This window comes from Diabrotica undecimpunctata, chromosome 10 (genome assembly GCF_040954645.1).
Source record: "Diabrotica undecimpunctata isolate CICGRU chromosome 10, icDiaUnde3, whole genome shotgun sequence".
NCBI lineage: Eukaryota > Metazoa > Arthropoda > Insecta > Coleoptera > Chrysomelidae > Diabrotica > Diabrotica undecimpunctata.
The window spans coordinates 2,029,495-2,052,105 of NC_092812.1; the positions used below are offsets into that span (position 1 = coordinate 2,029,495).

General features: G+C 32.5%; 1 protein-coding gene across 2 annotated transcripts in view; it reads left to right on the forward strand.

Moving 5' to 3' along the window:
* The window catches only part of Apoltp (Apolipoprotein lipid transfer particle), a 1,459,665-nt gene that overhangs the window by 266,237 nt on the left and 1,170,817 nt on the right, over nucleotides 1–22,611 (forward strand). For both annotated transcript variants that reach the window (XM_072546518.1, XM_072546519.1), the window contains exon 11: nucleotides 9,699–9,827. In XM_072546518.1, coding sequence (XP_072402619.1) covers nucleotides 9,699–9,827 — 129 coding nt within the window. The remainder of the gene's footprint in view (nucleotides 1–9,698; nucleotides 9,828–22,611) is intronic.

Below are 22,611 nucleotides of genomic sequence, written 5' to 3' on the forward strand. Positions count from 1 at the left end.
CTTACCAGTATGAGTTAGGGATGGGAAAAACCTACCGGTTTTAACCGAAAACCGGTTATTTTACTTCGCAATAATCGGTTTTATTGGTTGTTTTTTTGTCCCGGTTATAACCGGTTTTTTATTTTTAAAGTAAAAACCGGTTATTAGGTTTTTACCTAATAACTTTTTTCGAGGGTGTAAATATAGTTAAAATAGTATGGTGACCATTCTCTAGAAACATAAGACAGGATGCCACAAATAAAAGTAAGATATAAAATTCTATATGTGGGTACCGAAATATCTCGAGAATTTCTTGTGATAAAACCTAGATTGATTGTGATTTCATTACTAATGAAAAAATAGACGTATATTTGACGTTTTCCTTATCAAAACTGAATGTCACTTTAAAAAAACTACAATTCAATCTAATAAGTGTTAAAAACAAGCTCGTAAGTCGGTACTAGTTTCATACTATATTCGGCTTCTCTTTGCTAGTAGAACAACCTCATACTGTTCTTTTCGCACTAATTATGCGTGCTATATACAGTTTTCAGATTACCACAACTGTATAGTATTTTTTTGCTACTAGCATTTATATATTAGCTTATTCTTAATGTAAGCTTAATTTATTCTAAACAAAAATGATTGAAAAACAAACAATTATAAAAAAACTATTATTTGTAATATTTGGAACATGAACATGTATTAAACCAGACTTGGAACATGGAAATTTGGTTAAAATTATAATTAATTGGACAATTGTTACAAACCATTATGTATTTCTGCATTTCCTGTAACAGAGTTCTCTGAGGGAATATTTACTTCACTATTGTGAACAGTGTCGGCAAAAGAAGTTAAAGGCATTGTAATACTTTTATTAGAAGTAAATCAACAAATCAAAACAACTACATGGCACTATACTAACACTTATTTTGCATTACTTACCTAGGTAAAAAAGTAAATACTGTTTACCTACAGAGAGAAAATTTACTTCTTGTAGTAATTAAATAAATAATAGTAATTTTTCATGTTAGTAGTAAAAAAATCTATTTATTGCTCGAAACAATTAATTTATTTTGTATAGATTTATTTGAAATATTTTATAACTTGATTCTCAAGTTCATTTATTTTTTGGGACAAACGGTAATTTTCATTTCTCAATTCCTTTACTTTTGATCTGAGAACTTCCTTCCTTGGAGTATGGAAAGATAGAAGTAAAGGTGTTTGAGTGCTCAATGTTGGAGAAAATTCTGACAGTGGTGAAGTTGATTTGTCTACATTATCTGTAAACAGAAAAAAATGTATTATACATAAGTCAATACTCTTGTAATAATAGAAAAAAGTCCAATTTAAAAATGTTATAATGTATTGTATATTTCTTTTGGAAAAAGAGTGCTAATTCTATCACTTGTTATGAATGAATCCTATGAATGTTTACTACTAGTACTAAAATTCATATAACTTTTAACAACTTTTATTTTTAACTGTTTTTAAAAAATAGGATTATACATAGAGTGGATCAAACAGACTAAATAACCATGTATAACCTGTAGAGCATTCTTAACTTTGATATATAATAACATAAGGAACACTATTTAAAATTGAAACATAGGTTTCAATAGTTTAGAAACCTCCTTTTAATTTTAATAACGTTTTGCACTTGATGTCTTATAATGAAACATTAATATCTGATATTAAAAATAAATATCTTTTTGGGATAACCAACATATTTAAAACTTCATTGTCCAATGAATCACATATGATTTAAATAGCGTGGTTATATGCTAAATGGATTATATATAATCCATTCATGATTCAAATGTGATTCAAGAGTAGGTCATGATATTTAATATTAAAATTGGACATTGGACTTGGAGACTCTTCGTAGCTATTACATTTGGACAGTGACGTTTTAAAAATAATAGATAAGTATTTACCAAAAAACAATAGAAAATAACTTACCTAAAAGTGAATATGAATGATCACGGTGATTGTCTGAGGATCCCTGCATACATGAAAAAATGGTAGGAACTGCAGTAGACTTAAGCCTGTTACGGAGATAATTTAAGAAACAATTGTCATCAAAATGTAGATGACAAAGTTGATAACATTTATGAAAAGCTGGAAGCTTTACATATAAATTCTCCCGTCCAGCAGCTCGTGCCCAGGTTTGTGCCCTGAAACAAATATATTTTAAGAATTTGAAAATTATTGAAAATTGACTAGATAAAATGGATAAAAAATATTACTACGTGAAAATTTAATCATTATAGATTACAAAATTTAGCAAATTTGAGTTTTATGAACTTTCATAACAAAATAGAAATATCATTTATATGTATATATATATATATATATATATATATATATATATATATATATATATATATATATACATATATATATATATATATATATAAATATATATACAAAAGTAAGTACACAAATATTATTTTAATAGTTGTAGAGGTACAGCAAAAAGTAGGGGTCTTCAAAAATGAACCAGTCTTAAATCATTTAAACTTGTAATTTACGTTTATTAGTTACGGATATTGACAAAAGAAATACATACCTTTGAGGATCCTTGGGAAACGTAAAAAACGTACCTCCCGTCTTCGAACCTGAATTTTTGCAAGTGTTCACAGCACAATGGTCTCCAGGCATAATGAAATTACAAATATCTCTTGGAAACGACAAAACTAATATAACTAATATATACCTACGTATATAATATACGAAGTTGAAATTGGATAATACAATTTAGTTCTAAAAAGAACTATTTTTAGACTTAATTAAACGAAAAATAAAACGACACAGAAATAAACAAACAAATCACGAAACACGTCACATTAATACCAGTCAGATGTCACTAGCGGTGGGCCTGTTTTCAATATGGCGATATGGCCTGCGCTAAATGATACGCGTACTTTTTCCCGCCTGTCGAGTGTCCATACTATTTTCTTTTTTATACTATGCTACCAATGTCAATGTCAATGTAGAAAATCCTATGGGGTAAAAAAAAATCTGTTGCCTGTAAAGTCGGTTTTACGGGCGAAGATTTTACGTGACAACGTCTTTTTCTCGGTAGAATATTTATTGATATGAATATTATTAAATTGCACAATAGGAACAAGGAATTGAATGAAAATAAGAATTGCACAAATTTTAACTATAGAAATATATTTTGTTTACTAAAACATTGTACATGTAAACTTAAACTTAACTAATTTCTATTTGAGTGATTTTGTTGAGGATAGGACGATGATAGGAGAAATATGAAATGAAAGGAAGTGTTTCTGCTGTAATGTGTCTTGAACGCCAAGAACGCTCGAGAAAGACAGAGACACAAGCACGCACCGATTCAACGCGCCTAATTCTCTAGTGCTGCGCGCGCAGCGGGCCGATCATGTTTGAGTGGGAGAGAGACGCAAGGCATTCGCCGGTCCGGCGGGCCTCTCTCTCGTTCGGTGACTCATCGTAACAGACGTGAGCGGGCGTTACACTTTTTCATGAATGACTCCGAGCCACAACCTAATTTAAGACGTTGTCACGTCAAAATATAGAAAAACTAAAAACGAATACTTTTATTTGATTATATTCTGCTTACAAATTAATATTATTCTAAAACATTTACAAGTTTACATTAAGAAAGTATTTACTTTTTTTTTTCTTTTATTTAGAAAAAACATATAATCCACATCAACCACGAAGGGTTATTAGTGGAGTAACGTACACAAAAGTTCATTTTATTTACATTAAATATATGTATATAAACGTTATGTATTTATCTTTTAAATAATTTATTACATGGTCAGTGTTTATGGTTAAGGTGGTTTTGATGTCATCTGAGATTCCATATTTTCTTCTTGTTTCTTCGTGGTACTGGCAGTCAGTCAGAATATGCTTCACCGTCAATGGGAGAGAATAGTTTCTGCAGGTTGGAGAAGGTTCTTTGTTGATTAAGAATCTATGGGTCAGTGCAGTGTGTCCAATTCTTAGTCGGTTAATTATTACTTGATCCCTTCTATTGGATGGATTATTCAAGATGGTCTTCACAAGGGGATAAATCTCATATAGTTTGGTTCCTGAATCTTTCCAGTAGTCTTGCCATATGTTCATACAGTGGTCTTTAATTAGGCTTTTAAGATCGGAGTAGGGGTAATTTCTTGATTTGGTTGTGTATTGTGAGTTTATTCGACTTGTGTTTGCTAGGTTGTCCACTTTCTCATTTCCAGCTATTCCTACATGCGACGGTACCCAGATAAATGCTACTTCTTTTCGAGTTGATTGGATTACATTTATCTCATTTTTTATAGCCCGAAATATTGGATTTGTAGGGTATATTTGTTTTACACCTAATAGAGCATTTAATGAGTCAGTGATAATGACACATTTATTCTCACTACGCGTTTTGAAGAAAATTAAGGCTTCCAAAATGGCTGTGGTCTCGCCTGTGAGGATGCAGCAATTTGTAGGTATGGATATAGTGTGAGTAGTGTATTTACAGTAGTATGCAGCAGCATGTCCGTCATGAGCTTTAGAGGCATCACTGAAAATTTGGAGATGCTTAGGATAATGAGATATCACTTCGGAGTACAAGTGTTTAATGAAAATCGGATTTGTAGTTGATTTGGGGTATTTTGTGAGGGTTAAATCAATGGTAAGTGGTTGGATTATCCATGGAGGAAAATTTACACTGACTTGTAGAGATCGATTTAGCTTATCCATATCAAAGTTAGAAGATTTTATTCGTTCTATAAGGGGAGTACTATTTTTAGTTGGTTTTGTAGAACCAATATTCGGATGGCAAATTTGGGAGAATACTGGATGTTGTTTCTCTGCTGATATTTTCCCTATATAGTTTAGGGATAGTTGTTGGCGTCTAATATATAGAGGTGGTTCTCTCGCTAAAACTTGTAAGCTACTAATAGGACTAGTTCTGAAGGCACCCAGTGCTAATCTCAAAGCTGTAGATTGTATGCTATTTAGTTTTTTTAAAGCAGTTTTGCTTGCAGCACCGTAAGATATGCAACCGTAATCTAATTTACTTCTAATAAATGATTTGTAAAGGTTAATTAATGTTTTACAGTCGGCACCCCAAAATTTATTAGATAAAATTTTAAGTATGTTTAACCGGTTTTGGCATGCTTGTTGTAATTTATTAATATGCACATTCCAATTTAATTTTTTATCGAAAGTTAGGCCTAAAAAACTTACTTCTGTTGACTGTTTTATAGGTAAATCATTTAATCTTAAATTAATTGTATGGTGAGTGTTATTTTTACTAAAAATTACGTATTGAGTTTTTTCTGCAGAAAAATTGAATCCGGTTTGTAATGCCCAATTTTGAAGTCGATTTAACATAAGTTGTAATATATTTCTTGCTGAAACTAGGTTATTAGATTTGGTGTAAATAACAATATCATCCGCGTAAATGCTAGCTTTAATAGGAGCTCTGATTACATTTATGATGCTATTAAAAGCCACTAAAAATAGGGTTGGACTTAAAATGGATCCTTGAGGGATTCCATTATCTAGCGTTTTTGGAGAACTTATGATTCCATTTATTCTAACTTGTATAGAACGATTACTTAAAAATTTTTTTATAAAAGCAAGCATGTTACCTTGAATTCCATAATTATTAAGTGTTGCTAATATAGAGTGTTTCCATGTCCTATCAAAAGCCTGGGTTATGTCAAAAAAGATTGCAATCAACTTCTGATTGTTTGCAAAGGCTTCATTGATTGAGGTTTGCAGTGAAATATGATTATCTAATGTAGACCGTCCCTTGCGAAAACCCCTCTGAAATGGGGTAAGGAGATCTTTTGTTTCTAAATACCATGTTAGACGGAGATTTAGAATTTTTTCCAGTATTTTGCACATGCTGCATGTAAGAGAAATAGGACGGTACGATGAGGGTATATCTTTGGGTTTATTGGGTTTAATAATGGGAATAGTTATTGACTGAGACCAGAGTTTTGGAAATTTATGATTTAAAAAACAGGTATTGAATAAATCTAACAATATTATTTTTGCTCTGAAAGGTAGGTGTTTTATGAATATTGGTGGAATATCATCATGCCCTGGGGATGTGTTTTTGGAGTTAACAATAGAGTATTCTAGTTCTTGAAGAGTTATGGTAGCATTTAATGGATCACCAGATTCCTTATCAACGATTTCGAATGATTCTATATTTTGCTTATGTAATAAGAATTCCGGCGTTACATTTTGGTCGCTAGAATTTTCTTGGTAAACTTCGGCTAAGGTTTCACCAATAGCTTTTTTACAGGTGATGATCTCATTATTATATGTTAGTGCATTGATATGCCTAAAGGAGTTGGTACCTTTAAGTTTCCGAATTTTAGACCAAATAACCTGTGAAGGTGTTGATGAATTTATGGACGATACGTAGTCTTTCCAAGTATCTTTTTTGCTTTTTTTCATAAGATATCTTGATTCAGCTCTGAGTTTTTTAAAATTAAGTAAGTTTTCGTCTGTATTATGTTTTTTAAGTTTATTAAAGGCATGTTTACAAGATGAGAGTGCTTTTGCAATTTCACTATTCCACCAAGGTACGGGTTGCCTTTTACAGGGTTTTGTCTTTCCTATATTTTCTAAAGCTGCTTCTATAATAATATTATTTAAAGAGGTGATATCATAGTTTATATCATTGGTTAAATGGAAGTTTTCAAGTTTATTATTGATATAGGATTGATAGGATGCCCAATTTGCATTTTTTAATTTCCAGGACTGATATATTGGGAAATCAAGGGGATGAATGTGATCTGATGTTATAGAAATTGGAAAGTGGTCACTATTATATAATGAGTTCAAAGTGTTCCATGACAATGTAGTTGAGAGTGATTGACTGCATAAGGATATATCAATGGCGGAAAATGAACCGTTATAAGAATTAAATCTAGTTGGATTCCCTGTATTAAGTAACAATAAATCAGAACAATCAATTAGGTTTTTCAATAAGTTACCGTATTTATCAGTTTTGTGACTTCCCCATGCCGGGTGGTGGCAGTTCATATCTCCTAAAATTAATTTAGGATGTGGAATTTGGTCTATAAGATTATTTAATTCGTGCATATCTAGATTACTAGGGTGTGGTAAATAAATGTTACATATGTTAATCTTTTTATGATAGGTAATAGAGACTGCTACAGCTTCAAGACTAGTACTTAGCGCGATCGGTTTAGCTTCCAAATCAGTTCTGGTGAAAATAGCTACTCCACCACTAGCTTGTTGAGCTATTCGATTTTTATTAAAACATTGAAAATTTTTTAAATTTATGTTATTTTGTTTAAAGTGGGTTTCTTGAAGACAAAGAATTAAAGGGGAAAGCTCGCCGATTAGTAGTTTTAACTGTTCATAATGGGTATAAAACCCATTTATGTTCCATTGCACTATAAATGAATTAGTCATCCGTTAATTATTTTTCAACTAGTGACGATTCGTCAGTTTCGTCAGCTGAAGAAGGGTTAGGGTTTATTTTTTTCTTTAGTCGGGTGATATTATTTCTTAACCTAGAATTTTGGGTGTAACAATAAACAAAATTAAGGATTTGAATTAGTTCCTCTGGTTCATTGGAGTAATCTTTAGAAGTTAATTCAGGGTTATGAGAGTTTAAAACATTTTCCATAAAATCACATATTTCATTAAAGTTTAGTATAAATGGAGGTGATCTATTTTCGATTTTGTCTTTGATGGATTCTAGGGAGTGGATGACATCTTCGCGGGGGGTTTTGGAAAAAGTTTTGGGTTTCTTTTTTGGTTTATTTTGTTTAGGGGTATTAAAAACGGATGAGTCGGTTTTTGGGTTGTCATCGTTAATTTCAGGAGATGATATGCTATGTCTTTTTAGCTGTTTAGAATTGACTGCATTATTTAAGGTTATTGATGTTTCTGGTGTCGTAGTATTTTCAGTGTTATTTACAGCTGGTGCTGTTGTTTTGGAAGAAGAAGACGACGTGTTTGAATTATCTTTAGATATGTTTTGGATGATGTCGGTTTCCGTAGTATTTTCAGTGCTATTTACAGCTGGTGATGTTGTTTTGGAAGAAGAAGACGAAGTGTTTGGATTTTCTTTAGATATGTTTTGGATGAGGTCGGTTTCCATAGATTGAGATATTTTATCATTAGGTTCATTAGGATTAGATAATGACGATGTGATTAGAGTTGAATTTGAGAGGGGAGTTGAAAGGGTATCATTAGGTTGATGATGTTTAGATAATGTTGATGTGGTTTGAGTTGAATCTAAGAGGGTAGTTAAATGAGTTTGGTTTGAAATGTTAGCGCATTCTGATTCTTGATGACCAATGGTTTTACATTTGGAGCAACTGAATCCGTCTATGAAGAGAAATACTTGGTAGAAAGTATTATCATGAGTTATGGTAAAAGAGTCAGGAATAGACATATTTTCCAGGGGTGTAATGAATGATTGCCTTCTAAAGCTCAGAACATGACTGTACTCACTTTCAGACATACCTACTCGAAGAAAAGTCATTTTAGATACAGTGTGAATACCAAGTTTTTCTAATTCTTCTTCAATTTTTTCGTTCGGGATTGTAGGACATGCATTAGATATTAGAAGTCTCTGGGCTGGAGAAATTAATCTTCTTACATCGACTTTACATCCATTTATTTCGATATATTTATGAGAATGAAGAAGAGCATCAACAGTGTTTTTTGAAGAGAGATATATGCATATCCTATTGTTAGCAATTCTTGAGGCAAAAAGTACATTAATTGGACCCACCAGTGATCCAACAGCTACGACGTAATCATGGATTTTTGTGCCTTCAATGCTAGAAATGACTATTGCTTGTTGTTTTGTTGGATGTTTAAAATAATTTACGACATCTGAGTAATTGCGTTTAACGGAGTTGTGTGTAGTATTATTGTTGTATGAAGTCATTTTAATTAATTTTCTTGATCAGAAGTTGAGCCGGTCCTGTGGCCGGTCCAAAAAACTGGTCAAGACCCAACTGGAATTTTTGTTATCTCTTTACGTAGGTACTATTTAAAGGTTATTTTGTTATTGTTACAAAAATAATACGAAAAGAAGTGCTACTCACTTGAGATAATATTGTCAGCACTAACTAATGCACTTAAATTTGTCGTAGAGGTATAAAATATTAAATTATGATTTGTTTTTACCATTTAAAATGACTATATTTCGGGACAGCTGATAACGTTGTAGATTTGATCGCTATCAGGGCCGAACTCCAAGTATTTACTTATTTGCCATTAAAATTCAATCTAATAAAAGTATTATTTTTGATCTAATCCAAGAGTTGTTTGTATAATGCAATAAGATGTTTGTTACGTCCGATTTATGACTTAACAAACATTTACATTTACGACGTTTAACAAAAACTAGAATTTTTGTGATAAAGTAAATATATTGCAAAACTCGTACTACGTTTTGTAAATACAAAAATATTTTAGCGCTGTAACGACGTGTAGTATAAAACGGTCGAAAGACTTTTCCTTAAGTGTTCGGTATGCTCTATTTTAAAAATTGCTTGTAGTCGTCTAAATGCTGCCCAGGCCAAGCAAGATCTTCTGTTAAAATCGGTTTTTGAGTTATGTTTTGACAATTTGATTTATAGTTTTAATTGTACTGTTTCCCTTTTATTTGCTATTAAGTCCAATATCGTAAGGCGAAGTAGCTATAATATTACTAAAATTGTGTGGTACAATATTTTCAGATTGCCCTTGGGTATAAAATATTTGGAAATGAAGCGAAATACGTAACTTTCAATGGAAAAAAAGAAATACAAGATGCGGTCAGCACCATAGATCCTCTCAACCATCTCAAAACTCTATTATCTGGAAAAGTAAGTACATATAATTAAGTTAAGAAAACAATAATTTTATTAGCTATTTACACTAAAAAGGCGAAATTATCAACCTATCCAATACTGAACAGATAATGCAATTTTTTTTGCTTAGGTTTATTTTCTGCACATTTAATTTTTTTTTTTTCATGGATTTCACAGTCTATATCACATTATGCAACCAGAGAAATGCTTGGAAATAACTTTATAGTCTAAAAACACATTTCTAAATTCCATTTATAAAGGACTGCTTACTCTACATTTGAAGGCATAAATGCTTCTTCTTTGTTGATTGAACTTTGATGTCTATGAAATACCGCCTTTATAAAATGGAAAATTTGACCAGGAGTTGTGCCTTTATTTATCCATATCTGTTTTAAATTTGTATTAGTATCTCATGGAGCCCAACGTAAACCAAGAAGGAATTAAAAACAAGTTCCGCCGTACCTTAATTGAAAGAATCAAACAAACATTATGCTGCTACTTTTAAAAATTATTCGCACACGCATTTAACACAAATGTGAGGAGAAAATAAATATATATATATATATATATATATATATATATATATATATATATATATATATATATATATATATATATATATATACAGTGAAGGTAAAACTTTATGGTCGGTATGGTAAAATTTAACAGGATATCTAACGCAGATATAAAATCATATTTTCAGCGAACAGACAAAGATAACAATCATATTTCCCCTTGGTCTCCCCTCCATATTTCTTATTGCTGCCCATTGCCCAGTAGTAAGACGATTAGTTCCGATTAGTTTCGATTAGTTCCGATTAGTTCCGATCTGAGATCTCTGGTTTCGATCCTAAGAAACTAGAGGTGGGTCGTTGACATTTTTATCGGAACCGTTTTTCGTAAACTGTAACTAGTTGATTGTTTCTCAGTAGTTTCAAATAAACGAGTACACAAAAAACATATTGGCTATTATATTGAAAGAAACTAACGAAGGATATATTTATTATAACTTAAAAAATAAATTAAACAATACAAATAGTACTTACATTTACATGATACATTATTAAATCGCGAATCGTCTAAATTGACATTTAAAAACATACGTTTTTCCACTTTTCTTGTTGTTTCTTCTTTTGTTTAAAATTAAACCAGATTTTGAACATGTGTTCACAATGAACAGATTTTGTTACAATACAATTTTATGAATATAGTGGTTAAGTTAGGATATACATGGCGATGGTTTTTCCACCACTGTAATGGACAGTTCCAATCACCGTTCGAAATTTTTTGTGGGTAATATCATCAGACAAATACATGTCGACTTCTTTTATATCTCTAGATACAGCTGAATGTTTAGATGAGTCATGTCTAATAAATTCATCAAAAATACACCATGGACTTAAGTCATCTTTATCAGTTTCTTTTTCTTGTACTGGTTGATTTTCACTAGTACAATCTTCGTTTTCTTTTTTAATAGAAGTAACCAGCTTCTTAACTCTTTCTTTTGATTTTTATAACTAGGTATTCTGATTAATGAATGAGTTTCGATTTACGATTGATCTGCATTTTCGATTTCAAATCTTTATTGATAGTTCGTCAAAGGATTTATTTATTGTAAATATTCAATTATGAATTATTTCTCTTAGTCAAAATTATTGACCTAGTATAAGAATAATATTTTATTTTCAAAAAATGCGCATTTGTAGAAGATGCAGCTTTTATGGTCCACTTTCTGAATATTGCAATGATTGAAACTTCTCCTGACGCATTTCTGTCCGTTTCGACTACTTCTACTACAAGTACTGACATACTGCCACCGCGACCCAAGCGTCAAAAGGTGATGGATACTTCCACTAATAAAAATATTAGGATAAAACAAAAGAAACAAATAGATATGGATTTAATAAACCTATGCAAAGACTTGTTTCATCCGTTTTCCATAGTTGAAGAACGAGCTTTTAAAAAGTTTGCAGGGTGGATTCCTGGATATAAACCACCAACAAGAAAAACTTGTTCATTTCGTCAGGCTCATTACTTCAGGAATGTTATACCAAAACTAAGCAAATTATTAGATCACAAGTTGTTTAAGAAGTAGAAAATATCTGTATTACTACTGACCTTTGGACATATGGAGTAACTGAGTTATATCGCATTAACAGGACAATATTTAACCGAAAATTTAGAATTTAAAACGATTTTATTAGGCTGCTGCCATTTTTCTGGAAACCATAATTCAGAAAAGATCGCTTTTGAAATTAGTGAAATTATTTCACTAATTTCAAATTTCAGTTTCTAAAAAAACACATTTCAAAAAAGTACCTTATCTTTTGAAAGGCTTTTAAAGTATCAATTTATTACAACACAACAAAGTTCCCAAACGGCCAATCCAAAACGTGGAAACTAGGTAGAACTTCACCTATTACATGTTAAAAGAATGACCGAGTTAGAAGAGGCAATCCGTTCCACTTTTGAATTAGTTAATACAGACTTAGACTTGGACCAAATCTAAATAATAAAGACTGGATTATTTGTTTTCAATTTTCCCAAATTTTACGGCCTTAAGAAATAACAAGTACAATGAGTCGCCAAAAATACTTGAAGGGTAGTTCAGTGATTGTTATGGTACGCTGCCTTCAAGAATCTTGCAATAAAATTTTAGCAAACGGTAACCTTACATCCATAGTATCCGACCTAGTATAATTACTAATATCGGGTTTAGCAAAAAGTATTGTAAATGTGAACACATGTTCAAAATCTGGTTTTAATTTTAAATAAAAGAAGAACACGGTTAACAAGAAGTAAAGTAGAAAAACTTACGTTTTTAAATGTCAATTTAGACGATTCGCGATTTAATAATAACGTGTAATGTAAATGTAAGTACGATTTACTATCTGTATTGTTTAGTTTATTTTTCAAGTTATAATAAATATATCCTTCATTAGTTTCTTTCACTTCAATAAATATACACATAAACGATAATAGCCATTATGTTTGTTTATGTAGGTACTCTCTTACTTGAAACTACTGTTAAACAATCATAGTTATTATTTACGAAAATCGGTTTAGTTGCGTTAAGAGCGTAGGCGCAAAATTTCAGGCCAATGCTTTTTAAATGTATTCATTTTTTTCGAATCCTGAGAAAACTAACAAATATTTTTTATAGCTATAACAAAAAGTTTTTTTGAATGAGATACTTAAAATTCAAAATCACACTAAATTTTCTCTTGTTTCGCCCCTGTAACTTATTAAAATAAACATTATAGAAGTTTTCAGAGACTTTCGGCCCTCGGTAATAACGGAATCTTTCAGTCTGAGTTTAAATTTTTCAAAAATATTTATTAGTTTTCTCAGGATTCGAAAAAAAAGAATGCCCACCTCTACTCGTTCGTTACCTGTATTCTACTTTGATTCGATGCTTTGACTACGCGACATGAGACGTTGCCAAATAATTTCGTATGAAGGTTTTTTATTGTGGTTTGATATTTCAATTTATTATTTTTATTACGAATAAGGCACAACGTGACTTTAAAATAAGCTTATTTTGATGTTTAGATTTCCAATTCGGAAATCGTACTTAAAATACGAAACATTAATAAATTTTATTTACATAAAACGATTTCCGAAGTGGAAATCAAAATGTTAAATTAAACTTATTGAAAAGAAAAATTGTGGCAAATTTAAAATAAAAAACAGTAAGCTGCCATTTAAATCAATTCGCCCAAATTTGATTATCTTAGAATGTTGTTAAAATTCTAAAAAGACAACAGGTCAAAAAAAAAACCAATAAGTTTGGCTATGTTGAACTTCTCCTCTTTTCTTAGTTCCACTAATGCTATTTCGACGATATAATGGGCTGACCTAATATACCTCTCTCTTTTTAAATAGGTGTTTCTCACTCCATCTCACGTAAGATACATACCGACCATAAAGTTTTACCTACACTGTATATATATATATATATATATATATATATATATATATATATATATATATATATATATATATATATATTAGCTTTTAAGACCGGCGGTTTTTTTAAGTGGCGGTTCTGAGACTAATGAAAATGAATGTCTACGCCCCCTTTTCTAAAAAGTTAAAAAAGTTAGCTTTTTAGACAATTTTTAAACGTTTTAGTCTATAAAGCTAAAATCTTCAGTTTCTTAGACTCCTCCTCCTCCTCTATCCTTTATCCTTCGTAAGGATGTGGTGACGTTATGGTATTTGACGAATGGTTGCTATCCATTCTTCTCTCTCCTGGGCGCGGTGTGCTGCCTCAGACAGAGAGTAACCGTGTTGTTCCGCCTACTTTCTATAAAGCTGAAATTGGAGCAGTATTGATTATCAGTTCCTTTTACTTTTACTACCAACTGTAGAAGTCAGTATTTATCATTACGCATGATGTGGCCGAAGTAAGCCAATTTTCTGTTTTTTATGGTGTTAATATTTTCTTTGTCTTCTTCGGCAGGATGTGGCCGAAGTAAGCCAATTTTCTGTTTTTTGTGGTGTTAATAATTTCTTTGTCTTTTCTTAGCCTCTGAAGAATAGTTATGTTACTTGTGTGGTGAATATATGAGACCCTCAACATACGTCGGTAGCACCACATTTTAAATGCCTCTAATCGTTTTATGGCATCTTCTGTAAAGCTTCAGCTTTCTACTCCATAGAGGACACTAAAGACGTAACATCTAAGACTAACTGTAACATCTATTATTATGCGTATATTGATACTTAAAGATAAGTTGCAGAGAATCTTCCTAAGGCTGTTGAAAGAGCTTCTCGCTTTTCAATACGAGTTTTTATTTCGTAGCTGTGATCCCAACTTTGTTTTCAAACTTCCACAAAATTTATTTTAAATTTTTATCACTACAGCTGTTTCGGCTGATTGCCTTTCTCAAGTGATCTGTTTTTGGTATGGGTTTACACTTTATGCTATACAAGAGCCAACATAAAAAACACTTACACAGTGGTGTGTACAAACTTAAATGTGGCGACTGCCCAAAAACTTACATTGGTCAAACAGGTAGAAATTTTAATAAACGAATAGCAGAACATAAAAGCGCTTTCAATAATAGAAAAACAGATTCTACATACGCACTTCACCTTCTAGATCATAATCATTCTTTTAATGACGAATTTAAAATTCTCCACATTCAAAATAAAGGCCTTAAGCTATCTTTGTAAGAATCTATGGAAATCAACAAATTAAAAAACACAGATATAATTCTGAATGACCAGCTTGAGACAAACAGTTCTCCCCCCCTCAACCTATTTCATTAGAGACTATAAAGTGTAAACCCATACCAAAAACAGATCACTTGAGAAAGGAAATCAGCCGAAACAGCTGTAGTGATAAGAATTTAAAATAAATTTTGTGGAAGTTTGAAAACTAAGTTTTCAGTGTTTTATTGTTACATAAAATGAATTTCCATCAAGTAACGGTCGAATCCATCAAGGACTTAAGGTTGATCTGCACCCCCCAAAAGACAAACTGTAAATTCAAAAAATTTGAAAAAATTTAAGAAGGTATATGTGATAACTAGAAGTATTTTGACAACTTTTAAGCAAACTTCATGTTTTCGTTTTTGAAAAAACTCAAAAAAACTACTTTTTTCCAAGTATAAAGCGGAAAAACCAAACATAGGATTTTGTTAATTTTTTTACAGAATCAAGATATGATTATAAGAAATATTTTTGAATTTTTTGAAAATTTTTGAATTTACAGTTTTGTTTCAATAGGAAAAAATAATATGTTTCGGCTTATAATAAAGTTACCGGTAAGAAACCGAAAAATTTTTTAATAACAACATATATAAAACTGTAAAAGTGGAAAATATTTGCAACAAAAAGTTCAATATTTTTTCCTAAACATATGAAAAATCTCGTTAAACAAGAATTATATCTTGAACTGCCGCCTTCAAATTGTAATGTAAGGAGATGGCTCCATCTGAAGCAATGGTAGTATTTATCATCGATAGATAGCATTACGTTCGGCTTCGCTTCAAGCAAAACGTCACACTAACAGGGTTGCCATATCGATTACTTTGTACAACACTTTGGCAGATAACAACAAAATTTAATAGGAATGTTATCGGTTTGAACTTTGAACCGGTCATGCTGAAACTTACAGAGTTACAGAATAGTAGATACTGCAACTTTTATTTTGAAAGTAGGATATCATAAAATTTACACTCTATAAGTAATATATCTATAAAAAACCTATTTAGTTTTAAAAACCTATTTAGGCGTTTTTAGTTAATTATTTTAGTATTTATAAAAATAGTGTTTCTTACATAACCAGTATCGTACACAGAATTTGTCTGAGGGGGGGGGGTTTGAAATTTTTTTATGCTACCTCCATTTTGAGTCCCTAAAATTTGGGTTTTTGTTTAATTGAAAGTACTAAAGAGTTTAATTTAAAGTACTAAAGATAGCAGTGCCAAAGATTCAGGTATCTATTATCCTGCCTACCAACTAAAACCACCCTCTCTTACTTGTGTGCATTTGACTGTCGCACGTACCGTACTCCGAAAGTGGGGTGAAGACATTTTTGGAACACTCACTTCTCTTATCTAAATCTTATCTATTGTTCTGAAACTATTTTTTTGTGGCTTTTAAAGTAATTACTATTTTAATGGGAATAAGCCAACTTGTAAATACAATACATTTTGGAGACGGCTATCGCCGTATTCCCGTTCTTCTCCGCCAATCCTGTCAGTTTAAGGCATGCTCCTCCTCCAAACCTTTTGATTCCATCGCTCTTCTAATTCCTTCATTCCATGAGCGTCAAGTTTTACCTCTTTTTCTTCTTCCAGGGGGGCATCCATTTGTGAAGTTTTTGGGGCCAACGTTCGTCAGGCATTCTCAATAGGTGTCCAAACCATTTTGAACCTCTTTTTTTCTATTCTGTCAATGACCGTTTCTGTAGCGTTGGTCTTCCTTTCCTGGCTTGATGTTCTAGCACTTCTTCTGAAATAATCCATTTCAGCTGCTAACAATCTTCTCTTCAGGTCTGCATTGACAATTGTCCATACTTCAGAGTCATAACAAAGAACTGATTCAACCATGGTTTGCCCTATTCTTTTTTTGTTCCTTTTTGAAATGTTGCGATCCCACCATAAGGAGTTCAGACATCCTACAATTTTACGTCTCTGAGTAATTCGGTGTTTAATTTCGGTTTGTCCCAAGCCATTCTTAGCAATGAATGCACTTAAATATTTAAATTTTTCCACTTGTTTGATTTCCACGTCCTCGTCGATGAACACTTCAAACCTTGCATCTGAATTGATAACTAAATATTCTGTTTTCTTCATTCTGACTTGTAACCCACATTTTACATATTCTCTGTATAGACGCTTTGTCATAAATTCTAGATCATAAAAATCTTGAGCTAGGACGACTTGGTCATCCGCAAAGTTCAGGGAGAACAGTACGTCATTTCCTATGGGGATTCCCATTCTCAGGCAGTTGTTTTTCCAATTATGGAGGGCTGCCTCAATATATAAATTAAACAGTGAGTGTGACATTATGCATCCTTGTTTTAGTCCTTTAGTTACTTTTATTGGCTCTGATAGTCTATTTCCGATTTTTAGGTAAGTAGTGTTCTCCCTGTATACTTCTGTAATTATTCCTAAAAGGTATGGACTAATGTCGAGTTGTTGCCACAATTTAAGTCTTGGAACTGTATCATACGCCTTTTCTAGGTCGATGAAGGCTAGATGTACTTTGGTACCAACTACTATTCTTTTTTTTATTAATTGTTGGAGTATAAACAAGTTATTAGTGCAAGATCAAAGATCAAAGATTCAAACGTCAATAAACTTATTTTAACCTTCAATTGTGGCTTATTTCCATTAAAATAGTAATTAGGTCTTATCTCTGTCGTTGGCTCGGTTGGTGTTTCTCTTCTTCTTCTTTCTTTTTAATGACTGCTCGGATGTAATTGTGAACACTATTCCATCCCTCCGTACTTCCAGTCATCTTCACGATCATCTCTCTTACAGTCACAGGGTTCATACCTATTTCTTTCTCTGTTTGATGGGTGAACCTCTGCACGGGCGACATCCCAATGAGGTCAGTCAAGACGATATCGACAATATAGCGTCGAACTATTTGCTGACGTCAGGAAAGATGTTCCCTGAAACAGAAGATTCACTACTGGCCATTCAGGATCAGGTTATACAAACCAAAAATTACCTGAAATATCTCGTCAAAGACCCTCAGGTCCAGAATGACAAATGCCGATATGGATGTTAAGCTCAGGAAACCATCCAACATCTTACCGGGGCTGTCAGGCATTTGCTGCAACTGAATATAAGGAACGGCACGACTCAGTAAGAAAGATCATTCATCAAGAGATAGCTATCAAACTGGGACTTCTTCAAACAAACCATCTTCCATATTATCAATACGTTCCTGAGAGTATACTTGACAATGACAACTACAAGCTATACTGGGACAGCACTGTGCTCACAGAACAAAGAGTGGCACATAATAGACCAGATCTCATACTAGTTAATAAACTAAAGAGACAAACAACATTAATTGATGTGGCGATACCCAACAACAATAATCTTCGTGTTAAACAGAACGAAAAAATCGCCAAGTACAGGGATCTGGAAATTCAAATACAAAGACAGTGGAGAATGGAAAGTACCCAGACAATACCTATTATTCTCTCTACTACTGGAGTAATTCCAAAGAAACTCCTAGAAAACATAAAAAAGCTAGGTCTGAATGAACATCTTTACAAGACTATGCAGAAAGCTGTAGTACTCTCAACGTCCAGATGTGTACGAAAATTTTTGGGAGATACTCCAACATACCAAGCCACCTAGGGCTCGATAACACGGAAAGAGTCCCACCAGAGCTCAATCCTTTTGATACCGTAGGTATCTGGGATGAATGAATTTTCCCCTTAAATGGAGTGTGAGCTGTATGACTAAATCTGGGATACTAACACTCAAAAGCAAACTTAATTCCAAGCAGATAGTAAAAGCAATAAACACATACGCAATACCACTTTTCACATACTCATTTGGCTTTATAAAATGGTCGAATACGGAAACTGAAGAACTAATTAGACCAAATAGAACCGTGATAACTAAATAGGCATCAACTACCCCAAATCGTACATCCAAAGCATGACACTACCACGCACACAAGGTGAGAGAAGAACATCGGGTTTTGGAAATATAATTCACTACTTAAAGATAAAAAACAGCAAAAAACAAAGACAAAAATATATAGAGCAGCAATTAGACCAGTGATAGCATACGTAGCGAAAGTAATATGTCTTACGAAAATAGACATAAAGAAAATAAAAATATAAATAAAAAGTAAAATATAAAGAAAAAGTAAGAATTATTAAAAGCAAAATGATAAGAATAAACAGCCCAATAAAGCCCGATCAAGGAGAATATAGAAGACTAATAAAGCATGAAATAAGAAATAGAAATATAACCGAAGGTGAAGACATAGTGAAATTTATTAATCCACACAGACTGAGATGGTTTGGACACATACAAAGAAGAGAAAAAGATGCACTAATAAGGAAGATAACAAACCTGAAACCAGTAATAAACAGACCAAAAGAAAGACATGTTCGCATGTTTTAAATAACATTTTTGACGATTGACCATTTTTCATATAAATCCCACTAAAATATTTAATAATATCAGATACTTTAATTTTTAACTATCAACGAAAATCTAATATATGATTGCATGTATAAATTTAATGGTAATACGATATTCACAGATAGCGCCGCTAAGTACCTCTTTGTCGATAAAAATGTTTACATAATAAATATGTGTCATGTTTCAATGATATGTGTGGATTATGTTCTTGCAAATACGTAACTTTAATATTCCGATTGACACAGCGGAGCAGTAAAATATTATACATAAAGATGTTGTTAAAGATATCTTTGCTTATTTGGTCTATTAGGTATTTGATAAAATTACTGTCTACACAACTTGGCAACTCAGCCAATGGATATAATGATAGAAAACTGTAATTTATATTAGGGTTTGAAAATATTACAGAGTCATCATGTAGAAATCTACGATTAAGTTAAAAAAATTACCACAGTAGTATGTCGCAGTAGAGCCATCTCTAGGATCAGAAACAAATTAATCGAGGGTGAAGATCAACCTTAAGTTAAGTTTCAATAGCACAACTCTGTCTGATATGGGCATAAATCCTATTACTGCTTTAGCTATTTCCCTTTTTACTATTATCGCTACGTCATTTCTGTTTCTTGTTGTGTCGTCTCCAGAATAATAGATATTATGTTCATCTATAATTCTTATTCCAGAATTTGGCCATCGAACTTCACTGCATCGTCATTTTTCGAATAGTATTTGCTGCTTTGCCTGCTTGGTACATGCTTCGAATGTTCCACGTACCGATCCTTTTAATTTTTGGGACATTATTGGCTGACCGGGGGATTCTTAGTACCCTCTCCCCACTTAAGGGGTGCTCGGGACTGAGGGCCGTTTTGTTTTGTATTTTTAGCCATTATGGTGTCCTGGGGATATCCTTACGGATCTTTAATGTGGTAGTCATCCCGTGGCTTTTTAGATCTCAATGCCGTTGGCTAATTTAGCTCTTCCGTCTTTGGAGTCAATTTCTCAGCTCCAGGGCAATGAAGTGCCCTACCGCATGTCAGTTCTTCTACCCGTAGCTGTTGACCAACAAATGGGGGATTATTTTTACCGGTAATCATTCGGTCACTTCGCAGTATCACAACCGGTTAAATCATAATTACTGCCTTTGATTATTCAGTATCAGACTGGTAAGGAGATTTTTCTGTACCGCTCCGATCCTGTAATGACATAACTGCTGCCTTATGCCATGCTCTCAGTTGATCCGCGGGTGTTTATTTGGCAAAGTCTTATTCACACCTATCCCATATATCTGTAGGGCGTATCCTATCAGCCATTGCGACGCGCCGTGTTAAGGTTGAGAACTAACCCAATCCGAGTGTGTTTTCCAAGAAGTACTGAAGAGCCCCTACTCAATTCAGAACCCCTCCTTCTTGGAAACTACACCGGCACGGATTGTTTTTAGATTTACATAGACAACGAGGTTTCTCTCTTTTAGACCTTTTGACGTCACACACAATTTTTCCAGCTTCAGTTTTTCTCCTTCCATAATTAATATTCTTCACTCTTCATTCTTTTTTATTTACTCTTTTCTGTCCTCCACATTGGTTTAAAAGGCTTTTTATTCCTTTTTCGTTTGCCTAAAACTTCTCTGCTGTTCATCATCTCATCAATTTTTATCAAGATTCTATTCAGGCTGTGCGTCATTTATGTAATTTTCAGTGATTTATTGTAGGCATCCTTGTTCAGGATCTTCACTCATTTCAACTAAAGTTTTATTAGGTCTACATATTTCTGAATTTTCAAAATAATATATCATAATATTATTAATTTCGGTTGTCCCATGACTTGAGTTTTCTTTCGCAGCTATTTCTTCTAAAAGAGTTTCTCCTCATAAAATATCTTTATCACTCAAATGTATGTCTTTAACTATTACTCCTAAAGACAGTGTCATTGTATCAAATTCTGGCAATGAATTGGATAAGTCCAGGATTGTTAATTGTTTCAAACTGTGACTGAAAATATCTTTTATAGGTTTTGAAACCGGTTTTAAAATGAATCCATTTTCTTCGCTACAAGGAAGTTCGTACTCTTCCATTCTCTGCGATGTGTTTGGATAATCATGTGAACAGTAGGCTAAAAATAACGGAAATTGTTACTGTTATATTCTGATCGACACTAGAGTCATGAAAGTATTTATATAATGATGTTATAATATACTATGAACTCACCTTGACAAAGAACTTCTGGCGTACTGTATGGGACCATTTTCAAAGGAGAAGTTGTCACAAGTAGAGGTGATGGTTGATGACAGTCTTTCATTTCCAAACTTTTTTGCTTGTTATTGAGGGCCAAATCTAGAAAACGTTTGCTCCGATAACTCATGTTTGTATAAAATAATAGACCTCAGTTAACAGAATGTAATAATATAATGTAATAAAAATGTAAAATTATGGTCTATGAAATTATCAGTCTTTGTTCAAATTTATTATTTTAAACCAAAAAACTAAAATAGTAGGTCTAACAATCAAGAAAGAAAAGTTCATAAATCAGTACAAAACATGTAAAATATCATGCATTCACTGTGCCACAGAATAGACAGAAAATCTCGTAAATTCGATATACGAAGTTTACTAAACAACTATAGTAAATATAACCTTTTTAAAAGGTTTTCGTAAACATACCACTTAAAAACGAAGGTGTTTTGTCATTAGATATTGAACTTACCTGTCTTTTATTGTTTTTCTAAGAGCAGCAATACAAACTTCACTTGAAACAAGGAGTACAAGTACAACTTATATGCGTGGTTTTCTTATTAAACATGAAGAGCTTACTGATATACGTGGTTCTTTTTTTTACTCAATAGAAGGCAGCACGACGCAGAAAGATTTATTCTGACAACTGTTCAAGGTGAAAGAAGAGGTTTTACATCCATAGAAATAAAAATATAATTTTGGTAAAAAATTGTATATACGTGGTTTTCCAATTAAGGCGACGATATGTTAATTTCATTCTAAAGGTCGTGGCATATTATCGTGCACGTTGCGTTTCCAGCACATAGCGTTTAGTTTCCGAAAAATATCATTTAAATGGTTTTAAATATGAATAACGCACACTGTCCGAAACATAGCGTTTCAGACACTTAACGTTTCCGTTCAGTATATTTGAAAACAATATTTTACTGATGCCGACGG